The 15788-nt window shown below is 41.6% G+C and overlaps 1 protein-coding gene across 2 annotated transcripts in view; it reads right to left on the reverse strand.

The window, feature by feature from the left end:
* Nucleotides 1–3826: 3826 nt before the first annotated feature.
* The window catches only part of RASA1 (RAS p21 protein activator 1), an 86436-nt gene continuing 74474 nt past the window's right edge, over nt 3827–15788 (reverse strand). For both annotated transcript variants that reach the window (XM_018572410.1, XM_018572411.1), the window contains exons 23-25: nt 6881–6958; nt 5599–5733; nt 3827–4568 (exon numbers count right to left, since the gene is read on the reverse strand). In XM_018572410.1, the coding sequence (XP_018427912.1) occupies nt 4485–4568; nt 5599–5733; nt 6881–6958 (297 nt within the window). In that variant the 3' untranslated portion in view covers nt 3827–4484. The remainder of the gene's footprint in view (nt 4569–5598; nt 5734–6880; nt 6959–15788) is intronic.

Raw genomic sequence — 15788 nt, forward strand, 5'->3', positions numbered from 1 at the left:
ACAAATCCCTTTCTCAACCCTCATAGGGCAGTCAACTCCATCTGCCATGTCACCCCTACCTACAGCATGACTTTGATTGATGGCCATCAATCACTGATAACACTAAACCAATTTGTTCCCCAAATTTTCTGTACTTTTTTTTCATTATATAGTAAATAAAACCCCCAGTGGTGATTAAATACCACCAAAAGAAAGCTCTATGTGTCCCCAAAAAATGGTATAAAATAATTTTAGTACAGCGCTGCATGACGGAATAAATGTCAGTCAAAGTACCGCAGCGCTGAATACTGAAAATGGCCTGGACAGGAAAGGGGGTGTAACACCGCGGTCAGCAAGTGGTTAATAGAGGTGGTCTTGTTAATGATTACTCAAGGGCATTTTTTGCATTTGCAACACCTGGCTGTGACTTAACCTCTTAACTCCTATGGAAGCAGTAAGGGTGTACTTAGTTTTTCACACATAACGTCTCCATTTTGGCTTTGTTTGTAAAATAAATAATGACGCGGTGTACTGGCATGTATTGTCCATCTGAGGTTGCATTGATCTAAGACCTACTAAGGACCACATCATTTTTTTTATTAAGTCCTGATAAAATTACATGGGAAATTACAGTAGAACAATGAAAATGGTACCACATGGAAGTGTATACATTTATCTTCACTTTGAGACTAAAGACTGCAATAAAAAGAACAATAAATTTGTAATTTATTGTTCTTTTTATTGCACGGTAGATTTGTCTTGGTCAGATCTACGCATCATACTGTTACATCTGGGGGCTTGTGAAAGCGTCATTGCCTAACATTTCCAAGGTTGCGTGATACTTTCCCTCAGCCAAGATGCCTATTCTGACTCCGATTGTTGTGCTTAACCCTTGCCGAGACCTCTATGCCTGGCCTGTATAAGCAGATTCAATCACTGAGGACAATCATTGTCAGATAGCTGAACTCACCAATACCGTTTCATCCACAAAGGTTGCTTTATTCTGTACATCAGACAACAGGATACAGCAGATGAATGGTTTTCAGTATTATGCGGTCAAAAGATGATGCCTTTCCTAGCATACTATGCAGAATACATGTGGCTGTTAGCTGTGGCCATGACACAGGAAGTACTGACCAACAAGAAGGGTGGGGCATACATACAGAGGAAATGTGTCATCATGTGAGGAAAGGAATATAAACCACAAAGGGTCACTAGATGGCAGCATAGGGACTAACAATAAAATAGCTATAGGAAAATGGTTTAAAGAAATAACGATATAACTTCTCATCTGTATTAAAACTTTTATGCCCCATTGGGGCGGCACAATGCCTCAAACTGTGTAAACAACGCAGATAACTTCTGCTACATTTGTGGTGAGGTTACATTTATATCTCAAAAGTGGTATGATGGCAGTGGTAAAAAAAAAAAAAAAGGCATACCACCTATATTTTGGATGCAAAATAGGGGATAAGGAAAAGAGTTGGCCCCCCTCATTATTGTTGCATTAGATGTGCAACTGATCTGCGTCATTGGCTAACCAAGAAGGAACAAGTCCATGACTTTCGCAGTCCCAATGCTGTGGAGGGAACCCACCAATCATAGTGGCGACTGCTATTTTTGCATTGTTCCCCCAATTGCAGAAGGGATCTCAAGAAAGAAGTGTACTGTGGAATATCCAAACATTCCATCCCGCACTGCGTCCTGTACCCCATGATGAGGACTTGCCTATTCCAGATCCACCATAATCCTACTCTCTAGACTCAGATGATGATAAAGACGATGAGCAGGATGCAGCTGATCCGGGGGCTGTCGATGTCAGCGGAACCAAACTTCAGCCCATCGAATGCTCCGCCTGAACTATCACAACTAAATGACCTTGTCAGGGATTTGGAATTGCCTAAGAGTAAGGCAGAGCTACTGGGCTCCAGATTACAACAGTGGAACCTCTTGCAAAAGAAAATGTTACAAATAACTTTTAATTTATTGGTTTTTTATGTATCAATAAAAAGATACATTTATAATGATATCTGTGGCACTATTCTCATTGCTATATCACATAAGGGCAGAAAAGTTTCAGAGCATAATCACACATCCCACTCGTATTTGACATAAAGCTTTATCTTGGAAACTGGAGCCAATTAACACTCAGGACTTAATTTTCCTTTATTAGTGACCCAATTCTGGTCAAATTTAGCTACTTTCATTTCTGAGGCTTTCTCCTTGTAGACCAGTGTACTTACACCCTCTTTGAATTCTAAGGTTTTATGTTCTTTTTGACACAACTGTAGACATTGATATGATGCTCCTTTTTCATAGCCTTTGTTAATAGCTAAAATTCACCTGGTGATCCTGCCTTTCCCCCAAAAATCTGACCATTTCCTGTCCTGGAGCTACAACCCTATTCAGCATCTCTTCAGAAGGTTGATTCCCTTCAGCACCATTGGCACCCAAAAACAGCACTGCCTCATTTTTATATTCACCAGTAGTGGGCATGTCGGAGGCTCCTCCTAGTGCACATGCACTTGAATTGTATACGGAGCTCCAACACTGCTTATGCTATACTGCCAACTACAGCTCCTGCCTGAAGTGCAGGGCTAGGTGGTGACAACTTCCTGCATTGAGGTTACTAAGCAGGAGAGCTGCAACAACTATTCGATTTAGTTGATTAAAATCAACGATGGAAAACGTCATAGATTAGTCGGCTATCAATTAAATTGCCTGTTTGCGGCGGCACACCGCCGCGCACGCTGAGGACATGCCTCTGCTCCTCTCCTCCCTGTAAGCTTCCTGACTCGCCGCTGCCCGCCGACAATCAAGGGCCCACGATTCAAAGTAAGTCACTCAGCAACAACATTCTAAACCTTTTTAATGTTTCCTGTTAAAGAAAAAAAGCGGCACACTGCAGAACGCCAGCAGCTATAGAGGAACAACAAATCCCAGCAATAATACCTTATACAGCCTGTATAAGGTATTATTGCTGGGATTTGTTGTTCCTCTATAACTGGTCAGTGGTATTCTGCCGTATGTGCCGTATAATCATACAGCGCAATGCAGAATACCACCAGCTATAGAGGACTACAAATCCCGGCAATAGTTGTACAGCGCAATGGAGCATAACACCATCTATAGAGGAATACATCAGAGCCAAGCAATAATACATTATATACAGCGCAATGCAGAATATCAGCAGCTACAGAGGACTACTGATCCCAGCAATAGTACATTATAGTATAATGTACTATTGCTGTATTCCTCTATAGCTGCTGGTATTCTGCACTGCGCTGCTGTATAATGTACTATATTGCACACCACACTTTTTTTTTTTTTACTTCCACCGCGCCAAGCTTGCTCCCGTGATGGACTACAATCTCAATACAAACTAGTAGTCCATCACTGGAGCTTTTTTTTTTTTTTAATCAGATTAACTGAACTTAATGATCGGCTAACTAATCGATTTTGAAAATAATAGTTAGCTGCAGCCCTACTAAGCAGAGGAAATCATCTATTTCTGCACATTGTTATGCCCTTGATGTGCATTTTTTGGTAGCACAGGGTGGTCCTCTACAAAAAAAGCGGACCTCTATATCACCAATGAGTTCTGTAGTGACGTGGAGGTTGTCAGGAGGAACTACTGAGCCCAGTTGGGAGACATAGCAGACTGAATCCTGTTGTGTTGGTTTGGGAAAACACTTCAGAGGAGGGTTTTGTTTGAGTAGGTGTGGTAAACCATCAGTCACTATAAAGGCCCAATCAGATTTCAGATAATAAGTGCTGAGCAAATACCACCCGAGAAATAGACCAAGCCCTAAAGAGAACCTTACACAGTATTGTAGGGCTAAAATCGGAGTGTATAATGTGATCTTTAATAGAACAAACAACAAAATACTTTACAAAATGTTTAATGCATGCACATCAGATACAACAATAAATTGAATGAAATCAATAGTGTAAACACTTTACAAAAGCATTTCATTATACATAGTTTGAACGGGGAAAAAAAAAAATCTACATAGAAGATCAGTGGCACGTAAAAAGTCTTTCATAATATGATCCCAGAAAGATAGTACACAAAAATAATAGCACTTGTTCCTTTGTCAGTTTGGGCAATCAAAGTACGTCAGGTTGTTTGAACAGTCGCAAGCAATACTATCAGAAACCATTTAGAAATACCAGTATAAAAATAGCTTGTAATCCAGTTATAAATGGCTGCCGCGTAGCAGACTGCGTCCACCATCAGCCACCGGATTGTAGACTTTGGCATTATGCAGTGAACTGGAGTTCTTTAGATGAACAGACAAAGGCTCAGAGGTCTGTACATGTCAGTTCCGCGTGTGAACCGTGCTTTCAGAGACCGCCCATCTCCACACTGCTGGCGCACACATTCCGTCCCACACGACACGACACATGTGGATATTCTGTGCTATTTTTGGAAAGAGCAATAGGAAGTGATATTGTGAAGAAAATTTCCAGGTGTTCACATGCAAGCTGGATGCAGTTATATGCTACCTGGTATTGTTTGATACACAATACTGGTTTTGTTTTTGCTGGAGGAGCTCTGTGATTGCCAGAAGTTTTTTGAGGACGTGCTGTTGGAAGGAAGGAAGAAACAGACATTTATTACATGGTACTACAAAACGGGACCAACAAATCCTTTTACAACACGCCAGAATTGTACATTTCTCAGCGAACCTCAGAAAATTCCCATGTAATTGGACTATAAGGCCCCATTCACACACCAATCGGCTGGCACGTACAGCTCTGTGCGGGGCCGTACCAAGCAGCTCCCGGGAAGGACAGGTGCTGTGTGTGATTAGTACGCAGCCCCCGTCCTTCTCTATGGGGCTACGCGGCCGTACGCCCCCCTACACTCACCTCAATTGCAGGTCCAAGGGGTGCGGGTTTTCTGGCCGGGACGCATACATGTTCCATTCCGGCGGCGTATGAATACGATCATCCGCACCCCTTGGACCTGCAATTGAGGTGAGTGTAGGGGGGCGTACGGCCGCGTAGCCCCATAGAGAAGGACGGGGGCTGCGTACTAATCACACACAGCACCTGTCCTTCCCGGGAGCTGCTTGGTACGGCCCCGCACAGAGCTGTACGTGCCAGCCGATTGGTGTGTGAATGGGGCCTTAAGCTACAGTGCTTCTCTTGAAGCTGCACTGTACAGTCAGGTGGAGGGGTTTCCGACAACCATTGTGTTCTATAGAAAGGGGGAATTTTGCATACCGGTCATCAATAAAATCTCACAAGATGTGCAGATCCAGAAATGTACAAAATAAAACACACTTCCCAAGGCTTGCTGGCTGCATTGATGTTTTGCCGTCATTGCTGCTCAGCCCCAATGACAACGGTGGGCTGTCAGCATCTTACTTTTGCACGCACAATATTTGAATCAATCTCCACCGAAAAATGAAATTGTTGCTTTTCCTCTACTGAATTCTGTGTGTGCTTTTTTTAATGTAAACACAAAATATATCTCCATCCATCAATGCATGATTCCTGAAATTGTCCACTGATCATCCCTGTGCGCACACACCTTTATATGGAATGTATGAACACACACAATATACCCATCATAGAAACATGAATGTTCCTTAGACTTTAACACAGTACCTGTTGTGCTCCTCGTTCATTGCTGATGGTTCGGAGTTCATCAGAATGTGCCACACACATTTCGTGCAAAGCTGCCAGGTTACGGGACAGGTCAGTCCTACAGTGCTCAGTAGTATCAGGAAGTTCAGGTACATTCTAAAGGAGATAAAACAAATATAAAGTATAAAACACAAATGTAAAGAGTTTTAGAGTGTAAGACACTGAACGCCAGGAGTGAGATGATGACTTCAATGAGATAAGCCAATTAAACGTTGACACTGACAGTCCAGGTCTTTGTCGCACAACAGCCTTTGGGACCATCACTCTGACCCTGGATACAACCAACTATTGGGTCACTGACTTGGAACAAGCAAACAGTAAAGCCAGAACCTCTGTTTTGCATTGATGTTGTAGGTCACCGATCTACTAGGTAGATGAAGCCAGGGTCAGGATGGCAGCCTTAGAGCCTTAACCTTTATAATAAAAAAGAAATACAAGTCAATCTATTGTCTTTGTGTGATCACCGCAGCAACACTCCACATACTGTATTACGAGTGGGGATGTCCAGATACCGGGCATTTACTTGTACTCCTGAAAATGCCCCGATACTAAAGGCCGATACCGACCCTTTACATTTTTTTTTAATCAGGTCGGCTGCCGAGGTCCTGCGCTTGTGGGGGCCTGAGGCAGCATTCCGGAGACCTGGCAGTAGATGACTGACACTGCCTGCCAGATCCCACATCTCCACCTCCCCGGCTCAAGCAGAGTTTGAGGCAGCTCAACACTGCAAATACAGCCTCGGAGCGGGCACAAGCCATTACTAATGTCACCCTGTGACCCAAAACTCAGCATGTAGCAGGCTATTGCCCGCTACATGCTGACAGCTCAGAGCCGCACTGCAGCCTGCTACCCGATTGAAAGCTGGCTCTGCCTCTCTAGAGCCAGCGGTGCCCACCCCAGTCATCGCTGGAGGAACAGAGACGGGAGAAGACTGAACTGAGCGATCAGCGGTTTGTGATTGCTCAGGTCTTGATTCATAGAGCCGATGTGTGACAGCTGCAGCGTCACACATCGGCTCTCAGAGGATGAGTACATTTCACTCTCCCCACAGTTCTCCTTTAAACCCCAAGAGTATTACTGCATAGTATGTTAATGTGTGGTCTTTTAAGGTGATAAAGCATTACAATAAAAGATGGCTCTATGAATACTCTACACCTTGAATCAGATGGGAATGTTATTTCAGCCAGATGAGTGCTAAATACAGTACAAAGGCAGGCAAGGATTTCTGAGAACATGTACTCACCCCTAGTTCATCTAAGAACATGATCATACGATGCTTGTTACTTTTTATGAATGGATTTACACCTTCCATGTACGGTTCCTGGAACACAAAATGTTTGAATACACCTCAGTTTACAATGTTGCCACAATAATGGATTTCTGTGAGTCAAACAGGCTACTCCTGTCACATTTAAAGGGATTTTCCAGAATAAACACATATAACCCTTGCTGGAAACCCGCTCCCCACAAAGCCAGTGTCATAATGTAGAGGGGACAATTCTTCTACAGAATTCAGTTAATCTTCTACAATTAATAATGCTGACTGTCAAATAATGATGTCACTAGTTGGGCAGCAGTATCAGAGTTGAACTAAAGCAATGTTTGAGGTAGGCTGAAGCTAGGGACAGACATTGTGTTCTCCAGCAGAGGGGCATCTTTGGTTAACTCTTGAAGAAACCCTTTAAACGTGTGTGCCACAAATATTCTCAAATCTACAAACATATACAAACAGTTCTTGCTCCGCCATTCAATTAAAAAATGAAAGATACAAAACATTTTAAAGATGCGAGAAATGGTAGAAAAGTGTAAAATGTGTGGCAAGAACAGAATCATTAGACATACAAGTTACACATTTACACCATACAGCTAAATCAGTTCACATTAAAAGCCACACAAGAGACTGCTACAGGCCATTCTACAGAGTACCAATTCAAAGACTGAAGATGAACGGTTGAAAACTGCGCCGTAAGCTTTGCACTAGATGTCAGGGATGAATCTGCTTTCACATGGGAGGTGTCAGTCTGATATGATGGGCATTATTTATCAACATGCATTGTATAAGATCTTGCTTTTGTGCTCCACAGTCACCAAACAGATTTAACAACCATTTCCACCTTTGCAAAAACATATGCCAGCAATGTACAGCGAGTAAACATGAAGCAGGCATATGCAGTTGATGTATATGAACACAGAAACTTAGCTTTCCTCTTCATAGTCTCATGCAAATGTCTGACTCTGTGCTGTGCAAGCAATGTGTGTATAGCCCCCCTGGACAGTGTATGGTATATAAAGACAGAGCTGGTGTTCAGGGAGGGGGGCAGCTGTTTACAGTCTGCATTACAATCAGCCTCTGCAGTCAGACTGATTTTCCTGTGGAGAAAATGTTGAATTTCTAGGTTTCAGGCCTAATAAAACCTTCATAAAACAAATGAAGAACCAGCAATGTGAGTCATGAAAGTGTGCAGACATATACTGCATCACTGCACCTCTTCATTACCACAATAAATGCTGATCACTTACAAAGGTGGAAATGGCCTTTAAGCCATTGTCATCCAGTTGTCGTTCTTTCAGCATAGGGTGAATAGGAATGTGCTTGCAGTGAGACAAGTTGATAAATAAGACTCAATATAGGAACCCATTAGGCTTTCCCTTATTGAAAGAACTCCACAAATTTGGAAATAATTCAGAATATCAATTCCACCATTTGAAGAGGTCCGCTGTCATGAATCTCACTTAAATGATTTGACATTTGTGACTATTTTTTTAAGTTTACATTTGATTCCAAAAAAATGTAATACAAAAGACTACTACTCCTTTCAGGGTACTAGGATTACGTGCAAGGTGTGTCTAAATGACATATGTGGTATCTGCAGTATACCTCATGTCTGCTGTAGGCACTTCACAGTAAAGCAATGGATACACAGACATTGAACCCTCTCTCACAGTAGATTCAGCTGCACTATAAGAGCTCTCATTTACAGCAGTACAAAGGAACGGTCCAATTGCAGCAAGCACTGACTGTCATTTCTATTGTCTGGATAAAGAACAACTTTAGAATGATAGATTTCTGTTGATATCCTGGTAGGTTTTTTTTTTGCTTAGTGGCTACAGTACAGTGAGAGTGGCAAAATAAGATGAGAGATGGACTACACTTACAATGGAATGGAGATCATGCAATGGCAAGTGCAGAAGCGTTACCAGTTAGGAGATTAAAAGGTAGAAAATAAAGCTTTTTTTCTTACAGCTCCAGAGGAAAAAACGCAGCTTTGTGGCACAGCAGCATCATGTCCCTCCCGTGCCAACCAGAATAAAAGGAATTGTTATTAGATTGTATTATGTACTTCGTGCATACTAAGAGTGCATCAAATCTGAACCGTCAATGGTACACACTGTTTGCCAATAATAATTGGGATGGATGGTCTAAAAGAATGATTGGGGTGCTGCTTTGCATTGCACATTAGCATATATTAATCAACAATAATGTAGTTAATAATGAAATCTACTATTTGGTAAGTCAACCTTCACATAAGATACGTGTTAAAAGCTGTATTTTTCTTTGGTTTAGTATACAGCACCAATCACGTCGTGTCACCGAATACACCCGAGAGTGACTATCAGTGAGCTAGAACCGAGCTGCTCACCTGCCTCTTCTCCATTCATAGAGCTTGTACCAATGTTGTTCCACAATGCGATATGCTCTGTGAATGGAGGAGGAGCGGATGAATACAGGATCTGCCATGCATGAAGGGAGGATTTTGCCTCGAAGCAGCAGCATGAAGGAGTAGGGATGCATACCATTAAAAAGGTAACTAATGTGAGTGGTGCTGTATAAAAAATAAAACTTCCGTTTTAAAGTTTATGCAAAGCCAAGTAGGGAAGGATTAGGCTCTTTCTACAGGTTATTTAGTCCTGGTGACCATCAGCGTCAGGACAAAAAGGGAGATGAAATACAAAATGTTACAGTCGTCCTTTAATGGGGATATCCTGTGACAACTTTGGAGAGATTTTCTTGCACTTCTTTTTGCATGTACAGAAAAGGAAATCTCCCCAGAGGGGCATCGGCAACAACATAAATAAACCTTATAGGATTTTTAATCCATTCCTACTCCATCTTAAACAAAAAAGTAGCATGTAAAGTTTGGCTTTTCATACAATTTAAGAATATCAAAAGATGTGGTAAGGTCCCACTTGTATGACATCTTACAGGTAAACAAACGTACTTTCACAGCATCATTTTGTTTTTCTTGAGGTTCCATATTGTTCAGGAGGGCATTTCATTTACAGATTTGTAGGTTTTCACTCTAGTGGCTGCCTTTCTCTCTAACTACTGCGATCAGCACCTTCTATTAAACAGCTACTGAGGTAACAGTATACACCATCTAAGCATTGTATCTGCATTCAAGGAGGCGCAGAATCAATCAGCATGCTATTACAAGTAAGCAGAGCCTGCAAGCATGCACATATGCCTGTCCCTGTGCAACCATCCATTTAAAAAATAGAAACGGATTTGTTTTGATGATCGTACGGAAAGGGTTATTTACATTAAAATAATCACATTCATTTCATATATAAAATGTAAAAAGAATTGTCCTTTATCAGTCTGCTGCTTCTCCTTAACCGGCCCTACGTTACACCAAGCCCTTTTTTTTTTTAAACACAGATAAGCCATTGTGTCATGTTGTGGTAACCCAGATCCCATATATTTCACTCTGATGTTGTCCTCACAAGATCAAAACTTCAATACAACAAAGTATATACTGTAACATTTTTATTAAAGCCCAAGTAAACGTTCAGTTTATATCAGTTAAATAAATCCTTACAGTTTTTTGTCTTTAGAAAGAGTTAAACATCTTGCCCGCGCAAGCATGCTGCATAGAAGGACCCTTGCTCTGTGTATTAGCAGAGATCTCTCAGCACAAGTCTGATACGTTCCTTGCTAATTCAGAGCTAGAATTCTCCAAGCAGGAGGAAGCATTTACTGATTGTAGAGTTGTAGGTGTGACTCGGACGGGGTCTGGGTCCACAACATGACAAGGGACAGACATTCCTGCTCAGGCTGTGACGGCCTTTTAAAGAAAAACAATAAGATTATGAACACTTTTTGTTTTAATGTACACTAAATATACTATATTTAGCCCATTTCAGTTGAAAGTTTGGTTGGGCTTTGATTTTACTTCAAACTGGGACTTAAGGAACCCTGATTTCATTTTCTTATAAAAAAAAAATATATATTTTATTTTATTATGTATTACTTTTCTCTAGCACCCGGTCATACATATGTCTTTTTCCAATGCATGCATTGTAATACAACTGCTATTAGACTGCTCCTATAGGAATGGAGTGGGTTATTGCATGTATTGCCAAAACTGTTACAGATTCTTAGAGAATTTTAGGATATAAAGGCAATTTCACTATGCACAGCTGCAAATCTTCAGATAGCTTTAAGAATTTAAACGTAATCAGTGTAGCAATATTCTTATTACTTGGAGCCCAGTTGCTTTAGGCAGATCTCTATTTTAAATAATATATTCCAGTTTCCTGCTACAGTCATGTACGGGCAGATGGTTACAATTTGCTCTGCTAACATTTTGTGGAAGCAACTACAGGATATGTGAAAATCAACTTCTATATATTTTTGGAGATAAACCATTCATGTTTTCTGTTAAACATTAATGAGTGCATTAAGAACAGCAAATGTGCCCACCTGATCCATGCAAAGTAAAGAAAAATGATCACTTAAGTTTAAATCTATTAAATAAAATGAATAATTGAAAAAGTAAAATGGCATCACTTCAAATCAGGAGCCAAACTGCCTTCCACCCATACACCTGACATGACAGGCTACTGTGCTTGGCCAAAGCAGATGAGCTGTTGGAGAAAGGCCCTGACCAGGCTGTGCTGTGTTTAGGTAAGACTATAAATAGAGCTCTGGTATATGGATGTCTGGCCCTGTTTTAATAGATCTTAGGAAATGTATCGTCTTGCTTATTCAAGCAAATATATCGAGTAAATATTCTTTCAAAAAAATTAATCAGCTAACTAATTGATTATGAAAATAAGCATTAGTTGTAGCCCTAGCGTGGAACCCGTGTCCCTCAATAGACTCAAAGACATAGATTTATGGTAAGAACAACAATCTTATTTTCCCCATCGCCCATTAAGGGACACAGGGATTCAAAAACAGTTGGGAAGTACAAAAGCAGCCAAACTGAGAGATGGGCAATACCACTAACAGATCAGAGATGGAGCCATCAAAAACAGAGGACAACCAGAAGGACCGATGCCAAAAACTGAGCCAGAAGAAATTCCCTGCAGGACAAAGGTAACTGCTACCAACCAAAGGAAGGCTACAGAGGATCAATCTTATGATTAGACCAAGACCAGAGAGATTACTGCCAAGAGAAATGGCTCCACCCAAGGGGACACAGAGCCCACACAAGCTGCACCCATGAGCTAAAATATCCACCCAAAACTGGTGCAACAACGAACTAGCTAACTAGGAAGAATAGCCCAACAACAGGAAGTGATCAACAATACGAACACTAGGACTTTAGCCCAGGACAAAAAAAAGGAGGGAATATTGAACAGAACAGGTTCGAAGAAGACGACAAGCTGGTCTTTAAAAGGAGAACTATGGGGTCAGGGCTTTTCCCCATAGTTCTCCCCATAGTTAACGGGAGGACACAAACTAGCGTCCTCCCGTTAGCCTAAGCTCAGTATTCCGCGAGCTACAGCTCGCGGTATACTGAGACGCCGGAGCGGATCCCGACATCGATGTCGAGATCTGCCCAGCTGCATGAGTGACAGCTGTCTCTGCCTATCTAGAGGCAGAGCCAGCTGTACCCGCCCCCTCCCCCGTCCATTCCGCCAGTCAGCCCTGGAGGATCGGGGAGGGGGGAATCCAGCCCCTCCCCTGTCACGGCAGAGAGCTGTGACAGGATCGAGAAGTGAGCGAACACCGGTATGTGTTCGCTCACCTCCCGATCTACTGAGCCGACCTGTGACAGTCTCATTGTCACAGGTCGGCTAGAACTATGAGGTGAGTGAAAAGCACTCACCTCATAGTTCTCCTTTAAGTAAAAAAGGCCCAAGCCTCACATTTCCAATCATTGGAGCAGGTAGGGCAAGTTCAAGTAATGGAGGTTGAGGTTGCCTGCCTAGACAACCAATCTCGTAAGGAGATATTGAAGGCAGTGAAAAGCCTCCCAGTATAACATTCCAAAGGGATAAAGTACCCTAAGAATTGGGAAAAACCCCAAGTGTAACAACCTGAAGTCAGCTAGACTCTGTCCCTGAGGTCCCCAAGTCATCACACTCTATACACTGAAGGGAATTTATCAAAACTGGAGCAGACAAAATCTGGAGGAGTTGTGCACGGCAACCAATCAGCTTCTCTCTTTAATTTAAAATCTTAACAAACTGAAGAGAGAAGCTGATTGGTTGCCATGCACAGCTGCTCCAGATTTTGTCTGCTCCAGTTTTGATAAATTCCGTCCATTGTTTATAGGAGGCCATGACACGTATCCATATCAGTGCGGCAGCTTAGGAGAAGACAGGCAGGAGGGAGTGATGTGATAGCCGGCCAGCTCGGGCCACCTTTTTTTATTTATGACCTTAGGCAAATACAAGCACTTAACCTTTGCAGTACAGGGGTAGGCTTTTTTTTTTTTTTTAAAGAGGAGTAAACTCTCTTTAAAAAAGCAATGGGTTAAAAACCTTTCTGCAGCAATGAAAATTATTTGAACCTTGAAACTTGTTAACAATTCTTGTCCTAACTTCTGCTGCTTACAAACCAACTGTACAAAAATCAGAGTACAAAATCAAATGTCACTGTACACTCAACCATTATTTGGACAATATTGCACTGCAGGATGTAGTGTATTGCTCTTGCAATGCAGAGGAAATGGCAATTAACAAAAGGAAGCTAGGCAGACCATTAGAACTATTAAACGTGCTGGTCTTTCTTTTGTAGAAATTTTAAAGAAAGACTAGTGAGTACAGTTGCCTACACCATCAAAAGGCACTTGGAAATTGGAGGAAACCCTGACAGGAACAAGTCTGGCAACCCCAAAGCCACAACACAATCAGAAAACAAGTTTGAGTGTTTCAGCTGATTATCTGCACAAGGAGGCTCCTTTGAGTCAAAAATGTAGAAAACTATTTAAGCAAAATTATTCATTATTATTTTTTATCTCTAGTTGTTTATTTCTTCCTTAGTTTTATTTCAGAGTACTTTGAGATATTAAACTGCATACATTCCAATAAAAAGTAAACTTGAAAAATTAGGGTGTTAAAAATGTTTTTGATTGTTATAAACCGTTATGGCACACTGTAATTTAATAATAAAAAAGGAAACTGCAGGCCACAATTTGGAATCATCAAGGTAAAAAAATATGATTTTTTTTAACCCTGAATTCTGGGTCGCCTTGTTTCTGGAAAAAAGGCGACCCTTGCAGTGGGGAACCCCCTGCACTGCAAAATTGCAGTTCATCGACAGGGATTGGCAAACTGGTCAGAATTGAAGGAATGATGGATGGAGCTAAAAGCAGTAAATTCTTGAGGGAAACCTGTTTCAGTCTGCCAGAGAACTGAGACTGGCATAGAGGTTTGAGACTTCGAGGAGGACATTGACCCCAAGCATACTGCTTAGTATGTGGTTTAGAGGGGAAACATTTGGAATGGCCTAGTCAAAGCCCAGACCAAAAATCCTAGCAGCTAGATGTGCCAAGCTTATAGAGACATACCCCAAGAGACATGCAGCTGTAATTGCTAGAAAAGGTGGCTCTACAAAGTATTGACTTTGGGGGGGGAGTAAATAGTTATGCACACTGAAGTTTTCTGGGTTTTTTTTTGTCTGATTTCGTGTTTGTATCACAATTAAAAATATTTAGCATCTTCATAGTGGTAGGCATGTTGTAAACAATCAAATGATACAACCCCCAAAAAATCCATGTTAATTCCAGGTGGGAATGCAACAAAATAGGAAAACTGCCAAGAATTTCAATTGTTTCACAGGTTCGATAGAAACTGTTGGTGGTAGGTTGTTTTGAGTCATTCAGATGTTTTGAAACCTGGTTACATGTAAAAAGAAAAAAAAAAACAACTGCATAGTGTATGGCACGTATGGCTCGGATTTTAATACATCAAATACATACTGAAGATAAGACCAGGTTTGGAGCAATAGTATTTGTCACATCCCAACACAGCTAACCAGGAGTGTCCAGCCATTGGATCCATATTCTTTGTAAACCTAGCCTAAAAGTTGTATGCTACTTTTTTTTTTGTCTTATACAAACTCAGTTTATCTGCATCCATGCATTTTTAAGTAGCATATGTATATGGAGATACATACATCTGTAGTATCATTTTCCTGATGAAGAAAATGGCAAAGGTTTAAAAAACTGTAACAGGCGATTCCATTCCAAAACTATGGTAGTCTAGAAGCTCACACACTTGTGCAGTACAGCCTTTTAAATTGTTGACTGATAAAAGGAAAAGTGCGCAAGACTACCTATTTGGTAAGAAGTAGGGATGCACCGATACCAGTTTTTCGGCGGTATCGAGTACTGATATTTTGCTTTTGGTACAACTACAATACAGAGATAACCAATACTGGTGCTTCCGCTGGAATAGAGCTGGCTTCCTGGGCAATCAAGAAGCCGAGCAGCACGTAATGACATGCTGTCAAGATTCCTGTTGTTTGCCTGGCTCGATTGTAATTGGCCGGGAAAGCGGCTTCCCAGCCAATCCGCCTGGAGGCGGCTGTTTGGCCAATCAGGATGGTGCTGGCTTTCTGGCCAATCAGGAAGCCAGGTGGCGAGTAATGACCTGCCTCCCGGCTTCCCGATTGACCAGGAAGCCAGTTCCATGTTCCCCTACGGCATTGCCGGTCAGAGGAAAGCTTCCTCTGACTGGCAGTTCCGATATAGGGGAAGGTATCGTAGCATTTGGGTGAGTATGAGTACTGGCCCAAATACTCGGTATTCAGAATGATACCGATGCTAGTATCTGTGCATCCCTAGTAAGAAGAATTTTAAAAAACTTGCAGTACCGGAGAATAACTAGATCTGATTGGTTGCTATAAATTATCCTTTTATTTTTTTCTTAACCGCCGAGGGTCTAGATAGACTGTATTGTCTCAAATGTGTTTT

The sequence above is a fragment of the Nanorana parkeri genome, unplaced genomic scaffold, assembly GCF_000935625.1.
Source record: "Nanorana parkeri isolate BGI_ZX_2015 unplaced genomic scaffold, ASM93562v1 scaffold2021, whole genome shotgun sequence".
In the NCBI taxonomy this organism is placed as follows: domain Eukaryota; kingdom Metazoa; phylum Chordata; class Amphibia; order Anura; family Dicroglossidae; genus Nanorana; species Nanorana parkeri.